This window comes from Apteryx mantelli, chromosome 1 (genome assembly GCF_036417845.1).
Source record: "Apteryx mantelli isolate bAptMan1 chromosome 1, bAptMan1.hap1, whole genome shotgun sequence".
Classification (NCBI taxonomy): domain Eukaryota; kingdom Metazoa; phylum Chordata; class Aves; order Apterygiformes; family Apterygidae; genus Apteryx; species Apteryx mantelli.
The window spans coordinates 113,745,340-113,766,755 of record NC_089978.1 but is presented as its reverse complement, the minus strand read 5'-3'; the positions used below and the strand labels follow the sequence as shown (position 1 = coordinate 113,766,755).

The window sequence follows — 21,416 nt, the reverse complement described above, 5'->3', positions numbered from 1 at the left end:
CTATTTAGCTTTTTGTTTGGCCAGATCCGTTTGTGAAATAGAGCGATTACATAAATGTTCTGCAAATCCATTTGATCAAATTTATTATACAGTCAAATCTGCATGTTCTGTCTTTCTGAAGGAAGAAATTAAAGCACATGTTTGAACAAAAAGTGTGTACTTTCTAAAATATCTGACTATCAGGAAAAATTCATCCCTGATACAATTTTACTGACAGCTGTCTCTGATGAGATTCTGAAAGCTACATACCACTGTCTAAGTATTTAGATCTGAAACCAATTTAATGTTTATGAATTATAACTATGAAGGGAAAAACATACAGTTGTGAATGTCACCAAATCTCCACAAGCATGGATGTATTTATTTAAATGAGATCACCAACTGCAAATTCAAATACTAGAGAACTAAAGATGTATCATAGAGAACTTTGGGTATAAAAATAAAAATATGGACTATGTTCTTTCACAATTTTTTTTACAAGTCATGATTTTTTGAGACACCCTAATTTGGTAGACTTGACTACTGGATGACTTAGATTCTCAGCCACCTCCAGAAATGATTATTGAACAGGGAATAGAACAATGTATTGCTATAGTTCCAAAAGATCCATGAGATGTTGAAGCTCTTGTACAAATTGAGAATTTTTGGCAGTGCCTCTGACATATCCTAGTTGCCCAGCATGCCTGGAACAACTGCACTGAATCATGCACATTCACTGTGGCTCCAACACAGTCCTGTGTTCCAAAGCAAAGCAAGTAAAGCTTTTAGACTGGGATGTGTTGTGCCATAACTATTTCTGACTTGAACAAACAGGCCAAGAACCCAGAAGGAGCAATTCACAAGCCCCCAAAGTTCCTCCCTGAGGACAGCTCTCCTTAGCAACGTCACAGGCCCCTAGGACAGACACTGCCACCTTCACTCATCATCCTCAACAGTCAGCTGTTCTTTTCTGCCAAGCTAAAATGCACAAGCTGTGGCTGAAAATAAGAGAGCTAGAAAGCAGCTAGTTGAGCATGAGGACTGGTTCCACTAAGCAATAGGAGGACTGGCCTCTACCATATGGATGTCAGAGGAGACAGAAGAAGAGACAGTTTTGGCAAGTGCAATTGAGGGGCCGCTCTACACACAAAAAATGCTACATATTTCCCTTGGAAAATGATGAAATTTATCACCCTGTTACAGTGTAATACTGAGGTATAATTATTTTTGAGTTTTTGACTCTCAAGCTTAGGTATGAGAACTGAAGCTAATTATTTGTATTAACTATTACTACTAATTGTATACACTATTTCTCTTGGCTACCCATATGTTGACTAAGCTGTTTGCAACCTGCTGCTCCAGCCACACTTGTTTATTCTTCACATATCTTTAATTACGCTTACAATAATGGTCTACTGTATGCTATGTTTATTAAAGAAGTGATAACTAGGAAATCAGCTTGAATTGGATAGGCAGAAAAAAAGCAAATGCTTCAATTTAAAAAATACTGTAAAGGGAATGTGTGCATAGGTTAATCACTGGATTGAGTGCAGAGCTGAATACCTCAAAAGCAGATGTATACACAGCTAACAGCTTAAGCGGAGGTAAGTTTCATTTCCTAGTTAGGAGATCTTCAGAAATATTCATAATATTTTCTTGGATCAATATTTGACTATATGTGACTAATGCTTGTTCATGTTATGTTAGTTCAAGCATTTTGTCCTGCAAATTACTTTCAAAACTGCATTGTTTTGAAGAGTTAGATGAGTAAGAAGTATGCAGAATTATAATGACAGAGAAGTTAAGGGTGGTAGATTGCACCTTCCCTTGGTATCACTAGGAAAATCCATGCCACATTACTATCACAGATAGGTAGCAGTAGTGTTTTTCCTTGCATTGCATTCTGCATACCTCACATGTTTATAAACACTTAGATAGCTAATGTTTGCAATGATGCATTGGTGACGTAACAGACAGACTAATGGACAGTACCTGCAGGGGTGAAGGTGAAGGACTGAACTGCAAAACAAGAAAGCAAACACATTGTGAGTTACAGACCCTGAAAACAAGTGCTAATTGCAGGGCATGAGTTTCCTTTGGAATTCTCTCAGTTGTGGTTTAATATCATATGCAGGACATAACAGTTGAGCTTTAAGCACTAACCAGCCAGCAGCCAATGAGAAATGACAGTTGGAAAGGTGAGCAGTGAATTTTGACAGTCACAGTTGAGGACATGCTCTTCTCCAAACTGTAAACATAAGGATGAATTCTGAAACACAATCTCTTATGAACTTTCTTTGCAGAAAGCATACAGTATTTCGTAATTCTGATAATGGAAATTCTATGTCATGATGCAATGTTCACATCACACTTAGATGCAGCAAACATCATGAGAAGTAATGAGTTGCAGGAGACACACTGTTTATAATGACTATTCCAATCATTTACAATGACTATTATTACCATTTATGGCTATGCATTTTAATGTGTTAAAGACTGCTCTCAAAGAAAAAAAGAAAAACTATGCCAACTCACATACAGGACAAATAATTCTGCTTGTTAAAAAAAAGGGGGTAATCTTAGTTTGCATCCAATGCATATGTAAATATATGATAGTGTCCTAAGGGCCTAACTCTTATTATGAAGAATCTGGGGATCATATAAGCACATGCGGAGGCACATGTGATATACATCAGTTTCTGAACTAATACCACCTCTCAGAGAGTAAAAGTTGTCACTGCTGTTAAAGCAAAGAAAAAAATACCTTGTCAAAAAGCATAACCTGTGAATGATATAGGCCACATGGTCACTCAAGGTGAGGTTCCATAATGAACTGTGTCAATCTAAGAGCCTGTTGCCGTTGAAAGGGTTTATTTTCTCCATGCTTCCACTCTGCTGGCTTTGGGGCTTCATTTCACTAAGCTCAGAGAAAACTACTCCAGGAGGGAAGAGAACAGGATTAAAAAACGACGACAACAACAAAAAACCTTCTAAAACTGTGAGTTGTTTTCTTCCGGGTTAGTTAGCCCAGTCAGAACATTGAGGGGTCTGATGATCGCTAAAGCCAGGGTGAGGAGGAGTAAGGACTGTGTGGATTGCAGCAGGGAAGGCATGTTGTGTTTTGGCAGTAGAAAGATATTAGAGATGCTCAGCCACCTGGGGAAACTGTGTATTCTGGTTCACATGCGATAACTTGTAAATCAGTAGAATATTGGTATGACATAGTCTGATATAGTGTCAACAGCAAACATACCGAAAACTCAAATGTGCAAATCTTGCTCAAACAGGAAATGTTTTCTCTTATTAAATGTATTGTATAATAAGCACTCCATGAGAAACTACCCCAATGTTTGAAGAAGAGCTTTTTCATGTGTAAATTACATTTCAGAGCATCCCATTTCTTTGGTAATGCTATATTCATCTGACAGCTTAAATATCCATAAGAATCCTGAAGCACAGAATAACACAAAAAAAGTTTCAGAGAGGGAGGAAGAAAAATTTTCATATGGTGAATGTACTTGCTTTTCCAACTGTGGTTTTCAAAACCTAATTTGGAGCAACATGCTTTGTGCAAAAGGCATCACATTGTAAGGCAGCTCTAAGGAGTTGTACCTCCAAGACAAAACTTCCCATGGCTTCTACCACAGGTAAACTTGACCATCCCTTTTTATCTAATACAACATTTTCTCCTCTTCCAGTTCCATGTATGGAGTTGGTGGCTAAGTATCTCAGTTTATTTCCCATGCATGTGGTTCAAAAGTCATGGAAATGCACAGGAATGAAAGAGGAGAAGATTAAATACTCTTTCTAACCTTTCATGTAAGGGTTTAGTGCTCACATTTGAGCACATAACTGAAGCTGGACCGCTAACAGAGTGCCTTCTGAGCAAGGAGTAAGAGGTACAGTTACCTCATTGTACTTTTTTATGCTAAATGTGTTGGAAATGTAAAAATAAAGACCGTCTTATGAAAATGATGAAATGTGGTTCAGAGCAATGCATTTAAAGCTTCTCATACACTGGCATTTTCATAGCATACATTTAAAACAAGCATACGAAATTCACCCAGTCCACCTCTGTCGTAAGGTCATCGTGGTTTTTGAATAGGTTTAACAGCACCTGTGCTCTTCATGATAGAACCTGATGAGATGGTAATAAATAGTTACTGTTCTTACCAGCATAATTGCTGAGCCCCTTCCTCTTCTTTCTGCGCCAGTACAGCCAGATGCTGAAACCCATCAGAATTACCCAGCATGCACCACCGATGCCAGCTATAAAGGCAGGCTGTTTGACAACATCAGTGATTTGCTCAGTTATGCTGTTGTTATTTTCAGTGATGACAACTTCATTACGACCTCCTGCACAAAAGAAAGTCGATAGAACATATTTACTATGTACGCTGTAATGCAACCAGGAAGCAGGTACTGCAAATGAAAATTAAAATTTTCATATGGTGAATGCACTTGCTTTTCCAACTGTGCAGTAATGTGCCTCAAAAGAATTATCCACACTAGGGCAGCTTTATAGGGTACTAATGCATACCTGAAAAGCCATGTTTCTAGCAAGTGAACCCATAATCCATTGCAATTTTGGAAACATATATTTGAAAAGACAGCTCTGTAGCACTGTTCCCACTAACCTAACAGATCACAGTCTGGAGTATTTAACAATATACATAAGTATTTTTTACATAATTATAGGCAGCGTAGAATGAAGACAGAATGGACCATAGTAAACCAACTCCAAGAAACAGATCAAGCAATTAATAAATAACTTTTCTCTAAATGAGAAATCCAAATATAAAATTTGCTACAACATCAAAAGGCAGTTCCCTTGTTGGCATGTCAAATGTTCTTATTTAACTCGTTACCTGCTGCATGCCAGAGCTTCCAAACTTAAAATAAAAAATTAAATATATGTATTTTTAATTGGGGAAAAGATGCATTTTCAACAATTATTTCATGGAGAAAATAATCCATATGAATTCTCAATACACTAACTTTGACACAAAACAGAAAATAGCTTAGATAACTATAATTTCTAAGGAATCACAATAAGAGATGATGCTATTTTTTCACCCAAAATAGGTGTGAAAAATTCTTAACATCAACCTGGAAGAAATAATTATGACACATGGAATACCAATTAAAGTGACGCGCATCAAAAATAACGGTATACTATCTCAATTGTGGCTAGCACCTTAGAAAACATTGAATTTCAGCAGATGCTCCCATTGTTTTTCTTTCTCCTTCTTTCTCTAAAAGAGAATTTTTCTAAAAGGAAAATCTTAGTGTCTGGCTTGAAAACAAATGCCCATAAAAACTGTGGAGAGGAATTCAGGAAATGCCAAAGCAGTTCCAGGGTGGGCAAGTTTCTAGTTCAAATCTCCCCTGTCAAAAACGGTTAGTTTTAAAGGTAGGAAATGTGGAACATATTTTTCTGCAAAAATATGAATACTGATTCTATATACATTTCACATAAAATACCTACATCTACATTTTTGAAAGTGGTGAAGGAATTAGCCATCATTTCTGGTAAAAGCATTTATATAGCTCAATCTTCAAAGTGTATATGCCATATTATCAGATGCCTGTATGCATGTAGAAGAAAGATTTCAAGCCTCAGGAGTAGCTACTCTACTAAGGATAAAAACATATGCAAATACCACGATTCTCAGTCACGAAAGTGTATCACACATGGAGGCAGTAGAATATATATATGGAAATAAAGCATTAAAATGGTCATTTGGAGCAAACTGTTAAAAATATCGTAGCTTTACACCCTGCTGTGAAAACGTATGTACTCCTCTTCTATAATTCAGCAATGGTTAAATTTACTAGTCACTTATTGAAACAAAACTGCCGTTGTGTCAGCATGCTGGCTCCAGTCTAAAGCAAACAAACAAGGTCATTTGCTAAAGTAGATACAAGAGAGAAAAGTCAGATGCTATCAATTTGACTTCCAGGAAGGCCTCTTTACAGTAGACCAACAGTTTAAATCAGTCAAGTAGTGAATAAGAATCAGGCCCAACAGCCAGGTCTTGCTGAGTGCGCCTCGGCTGACAGATCCGGGGATGGGGTCTATCACAGCAGTGCCCCAGTGAACAGGCAGCTTTAGGCCCTTCGAGGTGCTCAGAGCTGGATCGAGTTACTCAGGAAGAAAGGCGATGCAGTGCATTATATTGCTGTAACACTGTTAATGATCTCTGTGATTTTATTAAGCTTTCCCTTTTTCATCACCATGTCAATATTTAGTAATGATGACCGTCTGCTTTTGCAAACAAACTGCTGAAGCTGTGCGAGAGCTTGGCTTGATTTCAGTAGCTCTGTTCAAGAAACAAAGCAGCCTTCCTACAGACCGAATAGTTCCCACAGACCAACCCTGACAGGCTATGCCTGCTAATTTAGAAAAAGGCAGTGTAAAGACTTTGCCACGCACCAGTCTATACCAGGTCATGCTGGTAAGCTTTACTAGCATTAAGGCCCAGTAGCTGCTGCCGTCCTCTCCAACCAAAGCTTTCCTATTTCATCCTGCCAGCTATCAAAAGCCCAATAGTTTCCACTCCGATGTAATAAGAGAGATTAAAAACTCAGTGAGCACCAGCAGCAAGGAAAAGACGTGAGGCAGCAGTGGCTCCTTTGCAGGATTTCCCCCTTCCTTGTTGCCTGTAGAAACACTCTATAGGTGCACCCCAGTGCTTAAAGAGGAAGTGCTGAGAGTAAAACTAATAGAAAGAGGCACTCTATAGCATGCTCTCCTAAGCATACAATTGTTTTTCTAGTAGAAAGCAGCATGGGAGTTGATGTAGCTCTAATTGGCATTAACTTTCAGTTAATTTCTGCGCCCTTTGGAGGCTAGGTGACAGCAGCAGGAAGGTGAGGAAACAGGTAATGTCCGCCCTGCGTCGGTGGCAGCTGTGCTGCCCTGGAGAAGAGGGGGGAGGAAGCGCTTCAGAGACACTGGCTTTGGCAGCGGATGCTCCTGGATTCAAGAAAAGAATGACTGCTTCCTGCTAAAGCCTGCAAAATGTTTCGGTGCTGAAGATCCTGATTTTATTCTGAGGTCAGAAACCAGTCATCTTTGAATGGAGGGTTTGAGAACAAACTGCAGAGAGCCTGGAAAGAGGTTTCAGTAGACTTTATAATCTCCCAAGGGCTCTTCTGGGGGAAGGTACCATCTGTCTCCAAATTATCTTCTAAAGTTACCAGTCTGGCTGTTTGTTCTACCCTTCCAGTGCCTAATAATTACATGTACAAAAGTAATAATTCATTTAAATGTCAAAATAACATATGCTTCGTGAATTCAGTGGCTGAAGAACAAATGGATAAAGATGAATGTTATACACTGACATTCGATAAAATTAATATAATCGTAGGAGTTTGGGCAAATAAATGACATTAATTTTGTATTTCTTTACATAATATTTAATCAGAAGTAGTATATATGTCATCCAAGGTACCAGTGTACTATTTCATATACTGCAGGTGTTTCTGTAACAATACTGTCAGTTCAACTAATTAGAACATAGACAGGGGATGTGTGCGACCTGTAACGCTCCATTGTTCCTGAAGACAAAAACATAATGAAATATAATGTCTTCCTCCCATTGGAGAATAATGAAGAACAAAACTAATTTGTCAGACCAAAAATTAATTAGACACATCAGATTCAATTGTACCTATTACTGTGAAAGTTTGCAGCTGTTCCTCATATTATTATGCCAATGATGGAATGTAAGCAGGAACAGGCCAACTGATAAAGAGAAATAACAGAAATATTGCTATCTTCAATTTTGTTTCTGGCCCTCCATATCAATAGTGATCAGAAAAATTTTAGTCTTGATCCTCTTTGAGCTTTCTATACAATTTTTCAACATCCTGCTTGAAATATTGGCACAGAATTCCAGTAAGAGTCACACAATTCCCAACTAAAGAAATAATACACTTTCTACTACTCAGTAGTCTCCTGTTTTTTACTTTCTGAACTTTTATTAGCTTGCTGTCTAGCACTGATCTGAGAAGTCAGCAGTTGATGAACATCAGCCATTTTCAGAATAACTTCTTAGAATAACATCTCCTATATTGTAAGAAGAAAGGATGTGTTTTTCTTATGCACTGGCCTCTGCATTTTGTGACAATGAAAGCCATACTGTTTAGCAACACGTCTCAGTTGTTCCATATCACCACCTTGCTCTCTCCACGCTTAAGTATTCCTGTAGTTGTTCATTCTGTTTGCAAGCTGTTAAATTATACAGCGAGGCACTGGGCCAGGTGGGACTCCCACCTGTGGTGGTGCAACCACTTGATGATGTTTTCCCATTCATGATTATGTTTTGAGGTTTATTCATTACCTAGTTTTTAATCCACAGAATTATTTTTTAATTACCTAACAATTATGTTTTCTTGTTTTGTATTTTTGATTCTTAGTCAAACATCAAGTGGTACCAACTCAAATTTTTCAGAAATTGTACCACCTGAACTCTGTTGCCTTTACCAGGCATATTTATAACCAGAGGAAATAGCCAGCAACTATGGCTCATAAGCAATAGAAAGATGGAATCTACAGAAAAGGGAGATACAGACCATACAAGTAGTAACTACATCCAGCTTTGTGTTCCCAAAAGGGATAAAAGAAATGAGAACAGAAACTCAAGCCAAACAGAAGAGACTCTATTAATTACTTTTCATGTAAAGGACTGTAAATGTGCAGAGATGCTATCAGACAGACTTGTTGAGGCAGACATTCTGGGATCATTAAAGGAACAAATAAATATCACTGTAAGTTTAACAAGTTAAAATTAAGTTTCTAAATGCCAAATGGCTTTTTTTTTTGTAGTTTATTTGTTAAATTTGCATCCTAATGTCCCTTTCCTCCTTCATGTAATAATACAGATCTCTACAGATTTAACTCTTGATTATATTAGTCATTTTTTGTAAGGAAAAAGACAGGCTGGAGGGCTATATCCAGATTAGGGTCTGAGCATTCTGGCAATCATTCAGCAAAGCACTTTAGTGCAAGTTTAACTTACAACAAGTTAAGCGACAGGAGACTACTCACACACTTAAAATGAAACATGCTTAAGTGCTTTGCTGGAACAAGACCAGTGTGTTTAGCATCTAGTTGGACGGACTCCTTTCAGCAGTACTCTGGGAAGTTGAATAAGAAAAGTAACCCTGCTCAAAGTGAATGCAAAGACAGGCTAATATCACATTGTAAGTTATTTACACAAAGGTTCAAAACTCAGGCCTTTAGAGGACAGGTTCCTTTCAATTTCCAAAAACAATTTATTGCTTTCAGCTCTAGAAGACTTTTTGCCCCTCTTTTCTTTGAAGTTTCTGTTATTGCCTCTTTCTAAAACCAGTGCTATTTGCCTCTCTGCTCTTGTACTTCCCTCTCCAGTGACAATACATCCAAAGTTGGCGTATCGCTGTTTCTGTTACATGGGGATACATAGGAATACCTGAATATCGTGATACCTGGGGATCCTGAATATTAGTAAACATTCAAGGAATGCTTAAGAGTCCAGCCTTTGTAGAAGCCTACCCTTAATAGAACAGTCCATGTCTGAGACATTTTGTTGATAATGCTTTCTAGAAAAGAAAATATGTAATAACAACAAAATACCCACAAACCAGCAAAAAAAGCCCATAATTAACCCATAATTAAAGACATAATTAAATTTGATCACACAGAAAAATGTAACAGAATTCCAGTATTATGCACTCGGAAGAGGTGCTGCTGTGCACAGCTCAGTTCAGTTTTGCTAAATATAGTCACTTTTTCTAGTCCCACCCTTCCCATATTGTTTCTGCATTCATAATTTATACTTGAAAAGAATTTCAGAAGAAATAGAATCCATGCTTCCCTCAGGTCAGGAAATTAATCCAGTACGGAAACCACTAATAAGAAACAGTCATTTCAAAGCAAGAGACGATAATACCACGTTTGCTCTCTATTTGGACTAGAGGCCACTTATTCTTTGACAGAGCAAGCTCATCTGCTTGGGACAGCAGAGAAACGCTGACTCCAAATGTTCAGAAAATCAACTGTAAATAGTGCCTTAGGCACCAACGGTATAAGTAAAGCAATATTACAGTCATCTTAACAGGAGGAAAAGGGAGGTCTAGTTGATAGTTCCATAAATCTGTCAACTTGCAGAAGTGGTAAATTCATTAAAAGGAATTAAATCAGTTTCACTTGATAATCTGCATTTTCAATATGTCTCAGGAAAAAAAAGAACTATTTCACTGTGTTGGTTGTGAGACCTCTGCACAAACAGAAGACACAATATCAGCAGGCAGTGGGACATTAAAAGCTAACTACCTCAATTCAAATTGCACCTTGTCTTTTGCTCCACGGATTTTTATGCTTCCAGAAGTGGTTTATGAAAGCATTTCTGAATGTCTAAGCAAGCAAAACAAAATAACAGAATAGACAATCACTTACCAATTATTATGGGTTGTGGCTCACTTTTTACTCCCACACCTGCACTGGTGCTTGCAGCAACTTCCACACGGTACTGAATACCTGGATATAGGCCACCTATTACTACAGAGCGAATGGCTGCATCTACTGTTTTGTTGATATGAAATCGAGTCTCATTACCTAGGCACCAGATCTGGGACAAAAGTTGATGTGTTAAAAAATATGAACTCTTCATACTCGTAAACAATAGCACATAGATATGACATATCAAGGTATTGCATGACAATCACTTATTTTGGTATTTTGGACTTCTTAACAACCTTTCTGTCCAGGGGCAGCTGGAATTGGGATGCTTTACCTTAGAAAGCTATCCCAGATTGGCATAAAACCAATCAGATTGCAAAGGCTGCTTGAAAACACCACTCTGGACCCTGGCTCTCCATGGACTGCAAATTCTGTGGTACACTTCTTAGAAGCACAGACCAGAAACATCCAAGTGAAAAAGAGGCATTGCAAGTTAATTGAAATTTTGTACAGTAATACAATTGCTACCAAACCTTTCTTAAAAAAATCCATTTATTTCATTCTCCTTTTTCCCACTGAACAGCAAAAGGACACCAAATAATACAAGCACAGGTTGAAACACTTCTTAAAGTAATAAAGAAGAAAAAACTTTCAAAATTCTTTTCAACTTCCTTTTGCTACAGAACAGTGTCATGTAAAATTTTTGAAATGGCCTAAGTACCAACCTGCTTTTTACTATCGCTGTTGTCATTATTTATATTGTTCCGGAATTTACATTTCAGTTCCTGACTCATTTACTCTCTAATTCAACAAACACACAAAATACTCTATAATCTGAATCAGCATTTTGTGATGAGAATGGTATATCGTTTCAGAGTGTTCTTATTTCTCTCTCTTGCATTTTTCGAGATGTTTCAGAACTAAGATGTTTTAAGGATTCTTCTTCAGTTAATGGTATCTGCACATGGTGCTTCTGTATTTTTAAAGAAGGCATTTAGTACCACTCTATTCACAGAAATCAATGCATAAAGGTATCATATATACACTACATAATTATAATAGCAGAAGAAAGTACTACTGGTGGAACCACTATCAGCAACCAACTGATGTGTCTTAGCAACAGTAATGTTCTCATGGCCCTTATTTTTGATCCTGCTCAGAGTTTTATCACACCCTGTCTTTTCTCTGTGAATCACCAAAGAAGATTTGGAGGACAAAAGAAACTTTCACTCGCCTAACTTCAAATAGATCTTATCTGCAGGCCAGAAATAGGGTGAGAGACTATTGCAATTCACTCTTCCTCTCCTTGTCTGTTTTGGTCTTAGTTCACAGCAAGTATGAGATGAATTTATCTGCACTTATATATAAATTCCTCCTGCACCATGAACAGTATTTTGCAATACTTAAAGTACTGCAGTCAATTTATCTTGTGTAGTGTTCACTTCTGTAATTGTGTAAGGCACAAGCTAAGCTCTTCATGAAGATTTATATGTAGGTATATCTTGCATGAGGATACTGATAGGGCTATGGCAGAAGGTAAGTACCAAGCTGTTATGCCCTAGCAAAATCAAGATAATTCTGGCCAAGCAGAGAAGCAAAATTTCTGGTGCTGTGGTGAAAATGCCTGTGGTGCTAGGGAAGGGTTCTGAAGATTTCACTCTTAGACTTAGGCTCCATATTTCCACCTGTGTCCAATTATAGGTGACTAAACCACTCAGTAAATCTCAGTCTTAGGTAATTAAGGAAATTCATGCTGTTATGACAATTTAAGTGCTGTTACTGCAGATAAGGGAAGATATCTTCTAGACATATGAATTTCAAAATACAGGAATATTATAGTGCTTAACTAAAGAAACAATGTACAAACAAGTGATCAAATGTGATTAACATCTTTAAAAAGAGGACAAAAATGTGGGTTATGAAATTATTTTTACTCTTCTAAGTGAATTAGTAATTCAGAACAATGCTTTTGAAATTATTGAGTGTTCACCTTCTTTTAAAAATCAAATAGCTTATTTAAGTATAAAAACTCTTCAAGCCCATATTTGAAAACCTTGGTTTCTACCAAGCATGTACAAAAAATGTACAGTAGTAAGGTCGTTATGCAACACTTATACTTCAAAATTTCCTGACTTTGACTACACAGCAATGAAATCATAATATGCAGAGGACTCAGGTTATTATGGAATTGATGTTTAATATTGACTTATACTGGAGCTGGTCTGAAGATGAATTAAGCCAAAAGATAATTATTAATTGATATGAAAATGAGGTCAATAAAATATTGGGATTAATAAATCTTGATATTGACCAAAAGCAGAACAAAGAAAGTGCTATGCTACACATAAATATTGCGAGCACTTACCACATCCCTCTGAACTAGTGATAAACTGTAAGAGGTTGAAACACGAGTTGGTTTAAAAGCCAAGCACTTTCTCCCTTCCTGATGCTGTGTTCCCACAAGATACAGAAGAATAAATTACATCTTTCTGTGTGAAATAATCAACTGCATTCCAAAAAGCTAATACTACCATTTCTACCCTTTGCAGACGTGTCAAGGAAGCTGTTCTCTATTTGAACTAAGAATTTCACACTAGGCATACAAATTGACCACAGTCAATGTATTTACCAAACAGTGTGTTCCACAGCTACAATCCTGTGACAAGACTGACACCTAGACTGATCTTTTTCTCCATAGTCCTTCTTCCCCACCCGCCAAAAAGCACACTGTGATGTTTCCGTGTTGTGCAAATATAGTTGTGCAAAAGTGAGCTTAGTGCCTCCACTAGCAAAGTAGACTACGACAAAATTTAAGGTAATGTATAACCAGTGGATACTTTGAGCCATCATAGCAAAAGAGGAGAAGAAAAGACAAGCAATGTAGGAAACATTGATATAATAAACTCTGTATATAATACTGATATTCAACCTGTTCCTCCGAGTAAACAACCTAGCACTTTAGTTGTGAATCTTGACAGAGATAGTACTCAGAAGAAGACTTGGATTCTCCCAGAGCCACAGTCCTTGCCTTTGACCTTGAAGTATTTGAATGATTATTATTGCAGGGGAGAGGAGAAGGATCTTTCCTGACAGCTTTTCTGCTGGACTGAAGAAACTCTAAGATACAGACTCCACTGCCTGTCTTGAGATTGGAGAAGTCCTTAACAAAACAAAACAAAACAAAACAACCCCCCAAAACTTCTCTTCTTTCCACAGCAAGGAAGAGGAAGAAAGAGAAACACCATAAAACTAGCTGCCAATTACAGCTCTCTTCTAGATCAAGCTATCAAGCTCAAGGTATTTTTGTTTTTAATACAACAATAGTACTGCCTAAACAGAAAAAAAAATCCATAAGTACTTGGACCTCTTTCTGCATATCATTATATGGGTGGCAATAAATGCTGTCAGAATCAAAATCCATAAACAGCACTATGGTTCTGTAATTCAAGCAGGCTGTTTCCTTAAACTCACACCCCTCCCATTACACATCCTTTCTACCTTATACTCCTGGATGACTCCGTTTTGGTGATCTGGAGGCGGAGGATCCCATGAGATGCTGATGCTTGTGCTGTTGTGGTTTCCAACTGTCAGGACAGTAACAGACTGAGGAGGGGCACTTGGAGCTACACCAAAGAGAGAGAACAAACAGAAGCAAGACATTAATCCACTTACTAGAGCACAAATTTTGCTGAAACAGTGTAAGAGCAAGCAGAGAATATACAAAGTTCACACTCCCTGCAGGCCTAGGTATGCATATTTTGTCAGGCACTGACAATTTTGAAAAATGGCTTTCTAAAGAGAAGCATAGCTCTGAATGAAAATGCAGAATTTGTGGCAATGGAGAATCAATACAAATCACTCCTCATTTATACATAGCATATCTTGATTTTGCACTGGAATTATTCTCAGGCTTGCATTTGTTTTCTTTAATATGCATGGTTAGTTACGGATACATCAACTAAGTCCTAATGTGAGGCTGCTTCACCTGCCCTGAAAAGTGTTTTGATTCTTTTTACTCCACATCATCTAATAAGAATGAACAGCAGTAGACATTTGAGGATTTTGTTTATTTGTCCTCCAAGAAGACATTAACTTAGGAGATTTAAACATAAAATCTTGTAACTCTTAGGCAGAACAAAGTTGAAATATTCAGGGCTTTGCACTAAATGCCAGTGAATAGGGGAGCTGATAAATTAGGCCATATTACACATACATATTTACGGCCTCTTTTCCCTTGGGAAGTCTTCCTTTCTCTTTAACGTCCACTTCTGCCATCCACAGCTGTCTTGCTGGTCACTGCATATCAAGGCCAGATCTACAGTGCAAAGGTTTGCCAGCACAGCTATGCTGGCTGGAAGTGTGAAAAAAAATCATAGCCATTAGTGATTAGAGCTATGCTGGCAAAGCGCCTCTTGCAGTGACACCAACAGCAGGATGCTTTCATTGTCTGAGAACATGTTGTACGGGAAGTGATGCAACAGCACAGTGCTGATAATGAAAAAAATAGTTCCCTCTGTGAGCATCTGCTGCATCTCCATGCGGGGGCTCTCCCATCATAGCTATAGCTGCCAGAGCAGAGGGTCTGTGGTGCACATCCCTCCTCAGCCACTCCAGGGTATTAAAATGCTTTGCAGTCTCTCTCTCTTCCACTACGCTTCTAGACCAGTGACTAACAACTTGACACTGTCGGCGACTTAGCTTGCCACTGTGGCAAAGTCAAGTGTCATCTTAAGATCTTTTCCCTGGGAAAAAATTATTAATAAAAACAGCCGCACTGAATTGGATCTAGGGTCCATCTAGTCCATTTATCCTAGTCCATCTATCTAGTCTTCAACAAAACCAATATACAAAGGCTATGAAAGTACAGACTAATAAGGAAAGCATATAGTGATACCTCTCCAGGACACTTTTCCAAATCCCAGAAACCTGACACTCAGAGACTTTCTGGCCCAAGATGATATCTTTGTGTATGTATATCTCTTCCTAGATTTTTTTTATTTTGTGTATTTGTCATCACCTTTAATATAATCTTAACACATTTCTAATATGAATTATGGAAGCTTATTTTAAAGAACCATAGCAGACCTTGAACCAGAACCTAAAATATTTACCACCCCCTACCCCGTCTTCAAATCTAATTTGATAACCCTCTGGTTCTCACATCTCGCACTGTGGGTCACAGCTCCCTGATGCCAATCCCTTAATATAGAGTATTCCCACCCACAGAGGACTGTTTAATTGCTAAATTCTGAGGGTGCCAAGACTCCGGTCTTATCTTTAACAGGTGTCCCTCATTGCGTAAACATCCTTGGTCCATGCTTCTCCAAAAAGTAAACCAAGAATAAGTGTCATCTTTGTATTAATGTCTGGCAGGTTTAACACAACTAAAAGCAGCCCCAGATACCAGGAGTATTCAAGTTTCCCAAGTCATTCCAGGTTTCCTTATTTTTTCCTGTGGCCTCTTTGACATTGGCTGTGTTGCCACTTTGGATGCTTCTCAGTACTTGAGTTGGCACAGGCATGAGGATCTGAGCTCAAATCCTCTGATAACCTTGAAGAGTTGAAGTAGCCTGTTGCAGGAATTACACAACTTAAAATCAGTCTGAGGGAGGAAATGGACCTACAACACTACATAAGAAAAACATTTTTTGAGAAGCATGCATGACTGCCCTGTAAGGCTGTACATTCTGACAGCAACGTTTTCAGATGTGGGTTCAGCTGCAAAGCAACTAGTGCTAGGTAGAGTCCTTGTGACCTTGGATGATGCAGAGAAGCAGTGTACTGGAGGGAAGAAATGGAGGTCTGCTGTGGGCAATTTGACTCTTAGCCAGCTCAGGGGAAGAACAGAATGGTGGTCTTTGGCTACTCCCTGCAATTGTGCAAAGCACAAAATTGGCAAAGTTAATGGTTGGATTGTGTATTTTATGGCAAGTGAAACAATTTGCCACATAGTAAAAAAACCCCAGCATTTTAAAAATTCTTCAAGTTATTCAATAACAACAAAACCATGAATAAATGTATGTGTGCTGTATTCATTGCAACAACATTTTACAATAAAATAATAGTCAGAAAATGGCGAAGCTTAACACTGTGTAACTCGTTTTGGTTTTTAAATAATATGGAATATCTTGCAGATATGTATTTACTTTCATCCTTACACAGAAACAAAAAGGGCATTCAGAAATATAATTTCTTATACACATATACGTAGAAACAGAGAGAGAGAGAAGGAAAGTGCAAGACAGAGCAAGGTAAATGCTAAAGAATATGTAAAATGAACTATTTAATCTAATATTTAAAGAAAAACACACTGTCCTCATTTGTCTTTGCATTTAAACTGCACAAATATTTTAGTTAACATTCTACCAATGTGTCTTTTTGTATCTAGGAGGATATAGAGTAATTTTGAAGTGACATTAAAATTGCAACTGATGAATGCAGCTGAAGTCTCGTTTTAAGCACTAAAGCAAGCAGGAATAGACAGACAACAACTGATAAAAACTAAGGAGACCTCTGCTATTGACCATCATATTTTTGCGTATCAGTGACAAACAATATACAGAAAAAATGCTACTCCATAAAGTTATTCCAAAAGAGGTTTAAAATAGTGGATGTAATTGAAGAAATTATCATCTGTCTTTAGAGAAAGTGTGAACACGAGCAAGAAGTGAAAATTATCAAATAAAATATTCTGTTTAGCTCTTTCTTTGTATGGGTAGACACATATGTGTATATAACAGTTCTGCCTCCTCTCTCTATGATAATACCACCCTGTAAGCTGGCACCATGATATAAATTAAGCCACTTGTCTGACACTGCTGCAGTTATTAAATAGACCACATTGAAAAATAACATTTTTAAAACCATTTTCTCATTTCCCCTGCTGCTGGCTTGTGGAGAACACCTTGCCTGCTTCTTGACAGGTCAATTATTCCAGTGCTCAGCTTCTTCTTACAGATATGAAAGAACCCAAATCGCTGCTCATCTTTTCCAGACGCAGCCAAACAGAATTCCATTTGTTACCTTCACAAGGCCAAAGAGGTAGGAGATGAATGGATACTGAATTATGACAAATGCCAGATGTAGAGAAAAGTCTAACTGCAGCCAAATTGATTTTCGGGGGTAGCCCTCAGAAGTAACATTCCATGTAAAATTCAATCCAGCAAACTACTACCTCTTGGTTGTACTTTGCCTTTACCAGGGTTATTCACTTTGATGTTGCAAAAGACTTCCAACACTCATATCACCCTTCCAGATTATGTTCTAAAAAATACATTGTTTAGACATTTCAAAAGTGTCAATCTAAAAAAGCTCATTTTCAAAATGGAACCACAGGCTAAACAGCAAGCATTATACCTTTCAGTAGACAGACATTTTTCTTTACAGGATGAGAAACAAACCACCTTCATTACACATTTGGTCGATGGTATTTTTGAAAATGTATGAACACCAATACAATTACAAAGATAATGTGAAGAATTAAAGGAAGTCTCTGTAGGATTGCACCTACTAAATTTCTTAATTTTCTCTTGGAGGTACTTAACTTTATTACCCAAGAAAGAGGAATAATTATTTACAAGGGCTGACATTTGACTGGTGATAGTACTGCAAGTTATAGGCCTCTGCCTTATTGAAAAAGACACTTGTAAAAAGACTGCTTGAAGGTTATATTAATCTACAAAGCAGATCGTACACTTTGATTTATACATATCCGTATGCAAGAAAATTAAAAAAAAATCTTCATTATATGGAAAGTTATTCCTCATGAAGAAAGCGGCCTTTAAAGAAGGAAAGTACCTGACAGGCTCTGCTAGGAGATGAGAGTTATGAAAGAAAATGTCACTCCTCAAGTATTTTATGGATACAGACTGGACGTACAATATCTTCTCTCTTTTTCAGTAGTTCTTAATTTACTTTTAGCAGGAGACAGTTAGATGAACTAAACAAACAATGAAATTGAAAATGGACAAGAATAAAATCTGCTAGGAAAGGGTGAAAATCTTACACTTTAACTTTAGAAAACCAATTTCACCCACAGAAAGCTTTTTTCAATTTTCTTCCATTTTCTTTTTTTTTTAAGCTTTGTTCAGACTGCTGCAGAGCTATTCTTTACTGACAGATTTAGGCTTTATAATCTAAACAAAGAAATGGGAACCCAAAAGTCCTAAATTCTAATGCTGACTTGAACAGAGGCTTTCTATGTGCTTTTATACAAGTTGCAGGACACTGAATTTCCCCATCTATAAAGCAGGGATAACAACCAAGTTATTCATGTTTACTTGCTTGTTGGGCAATAATCATAACAAATCAAAGTGAAAAGTGAGTAATAAGCAAGTTTATTCTAGAATTAAAAAGTACGTGACAATCATCACTAATTGAAACCTCAGGATACCTCAGTAAATCATTCAGATTGTATCTTCAATAAGAAGGAAAGAATGCACTCAAAACCTGCCAAAAACATATGAGCATTTTGAAACTTCACCAGTGTTTCTCTCCCATGGTTTGAAATAAATCAATGAAACAGCCACAAGATGAACCCTGACAGTTAAGATCATCCTTCTACTTTTATAGCAGGGATGCTGATGATGGCTCAGACTCTCTGGGAATGCGTTGGATTATACAGATAGATAGATAGGTTTCTTGTACACTTCTAAGAGAGAAGGATAAAAGTTATTTATACCTCACCTCACTTTCTTTGCTTTTCAATAAAAAACAGCTGTGGAGAGCGTATGTCTAAGCAAAATAATACATCCATGCTATGTGCTATGGAAATGATTGTTTCTGCATTTCAGTGGTGTAAAATGTTTACTATATCTGCACCTTCCATGTTTTGGTGTAGGCTTGAAAGATACTTAAGGAAACTGATTTAACTCTCTGAAGGACTAAATAAGGCCATTCCATGAATGGTGTGCTAGGAGAAACAGTAGAGTAGAATGCCCTTGAGACTGGAGGTCCTTCAGAATAGCAAAAAATTTGTCTTTCACTAATCCTCACTTCCCAGCCCAGCTGTTGTTATGCCCCCACCTATGTTACTGCCCATTCAGAAAGATTTGCTTCTTTTTAAACACTCATCTGCAAAAGATTTCACGTATTGGTTTTATTTTCAAAGTCCAGACCAAAATCCTTTACTGCGACAACAGTGGTTAGAAAAGAATGGCTGCTGCACAGACTTTTTGGAAGACCCAAAGCCACTCCTCACACATAATGAGCAGGTATCAGATAGAAGACTGTGAGACTGGCTGAGTGCTTGTCCTGGAATATTTATACCACAAAACAGACTATTAAGTTAAATTCTAATGCCAATTCTGTATTGAACAAATAGAAATCATATGAAAGAAATGCAGTCAAACAAAAGCATACACAAAATAACCAAAGTGATCATTCTTGATTTCACTTTCAGTACTAGAAGTGCAAGTCTGTTACTTCTTCTGACCATTTTACTAACCTTCCTCAGTGGTACGGGCAGACTTTGATTCACTGTCCATTCCTTGGAATTCATTGAAATAAGGGCGAACTTTAATTTCATAAGTGACCCCTTTTTTCAAGTTGACTAAGACAGCACTGCGCTCAGTTGGGACTTTGACCTCCAAATTCTGCCATGTAGCTGGAGAAGGTAGACCAGATGTTTGGTGATACATTACTCGATAGCCCTGAATAAACTGGGACTGGCGATCGACCTAGAAATGGCATTAAATAATATGTCAATAAACAAAGTAACTGAACCATATAAAAAGAAAACAAAACATTTACCTAGAATATTTATGTCCTTATGAAAAAGACCAAATAAACAGTTGCTTATGCTGTTGAATTTAAAAATCAAACTGCCTTCTTGTAAGTCACTCTGTATTAATTTTCTTTAAATGAATGTTTTTCTCATGTTATTTGTTATATGGCATTTCTTCCTATTTTACTCTCTCCAGTTACATATAATGACAAATACTATCTTAAAGCATAAAACAAACCCTCACCTCTCCAACAAATCATAAAAAGAGAACTTTGGCATAAGGCTTACTGCATGTAAACCTATTAAGGACATGTTGGCTACTGATGTGCTGAAATTTGAGAAGAAAAGAAAAACAAATTTTTTTCAGAAAAGGACAAGTCTTTGAAGATGCCTTACATGCTTTCAGTTAGTCCATTACTTGGCTTACAGTTCATCTTTTCATAAGATGCTCAGGAAAGTAAAATAAACATAAGACAGATGCAGAGCAAACAACATCCAAGGCCATGTTTTGTTCCCTGTGCTCACAGTCTAAGCAGCCTTTTTGCATCCTGGGACTGTGATGCACTCCTGCCATCAGATGGGGGTGGAATGCTCTTTCTTTTTATATTACTTGTTGCTATGCAGAGACAATTCAAGACTGGGATTATATACAAAAGTTTAAAAATTCTAACCTATCATAGCTATAAATAGGATTTTAATTTCAAGGAAAAACTTAAAATACATTTTATCTTGGAAAGCTGTATGCATTTTTCCCCTTTAAATAAAAGAATGAAAAAACCACAATGTTTTGAGCTACTGAGATGTTTCCATAAATTTGCAGTTTAATTTTGAAAAAATAGTCAAAACTATTTGAAGGATAAAACCAAACCAAATCCAGCTGCTTCTGTAGCTGTCAAAAAAAAAGAGCCAAAGAAAATGCAATACAAATAGCTTTATAAATGGTTGTTTAGTAAATTCCTGTATTACAGCTAAGATTCAACAAGTAGGATTTTCTTTCTGTTCTTGACAATTTGCTAGCTCAAAGATATTTCAGAATTAGAGATAGGCTTGTTGAGTTCTCTTAAGAATAAATGGATTTAAGACTGAAAACAGAAACCAAGATCTATTCCACTTTTCCTATAACCTTGTTATACAGTTTATTGAGTCATTCAGAGGGGACCCAGATTCTTAAGACATTAAAAAGCAGGGCAAACAAGAAAGCTTTATTTATGAGAGCAAAGCAGAAATGTCTTTCATCAAAACTGTCACTGTTAAAAACCTTGCAAC

General features: G+C 37.3%; 1 protein-coding gene across 1 annotated transcript in view; it reads right to left on the bottom strand.

Annotated features, from left to right (window-relative positions):
• Positions 1-21,416, bottom strand: part of ROBO2 (roundabout guidance receptor 2) — a 477,419-nt gene that overhangs the window by 57,445 nt on the left and 398,558 nt on the right. Inside the window, exons 15-18 of the mRNA XM_067299835.1 lie at positions 19,872-20,103; positions 13,925-14,049; positions 10,424-10,595; positions 4,153-4,335 (exon numbers count right to left, since the gene is read on the bottom strand). Coding sequence (XP_067155936.1) covers positions 4,153-4,335; positions 10,424-10,595; positions 13,925-14,049; positions 19,872-20,103 — 712 coding nt within the window. The remainder of the gene's footprint in view (positions 1-4,152; positions 4,336-10,423; positions 10,596-13,924; positions 14,050-19,871; positions 20,104-21,416) is intronic.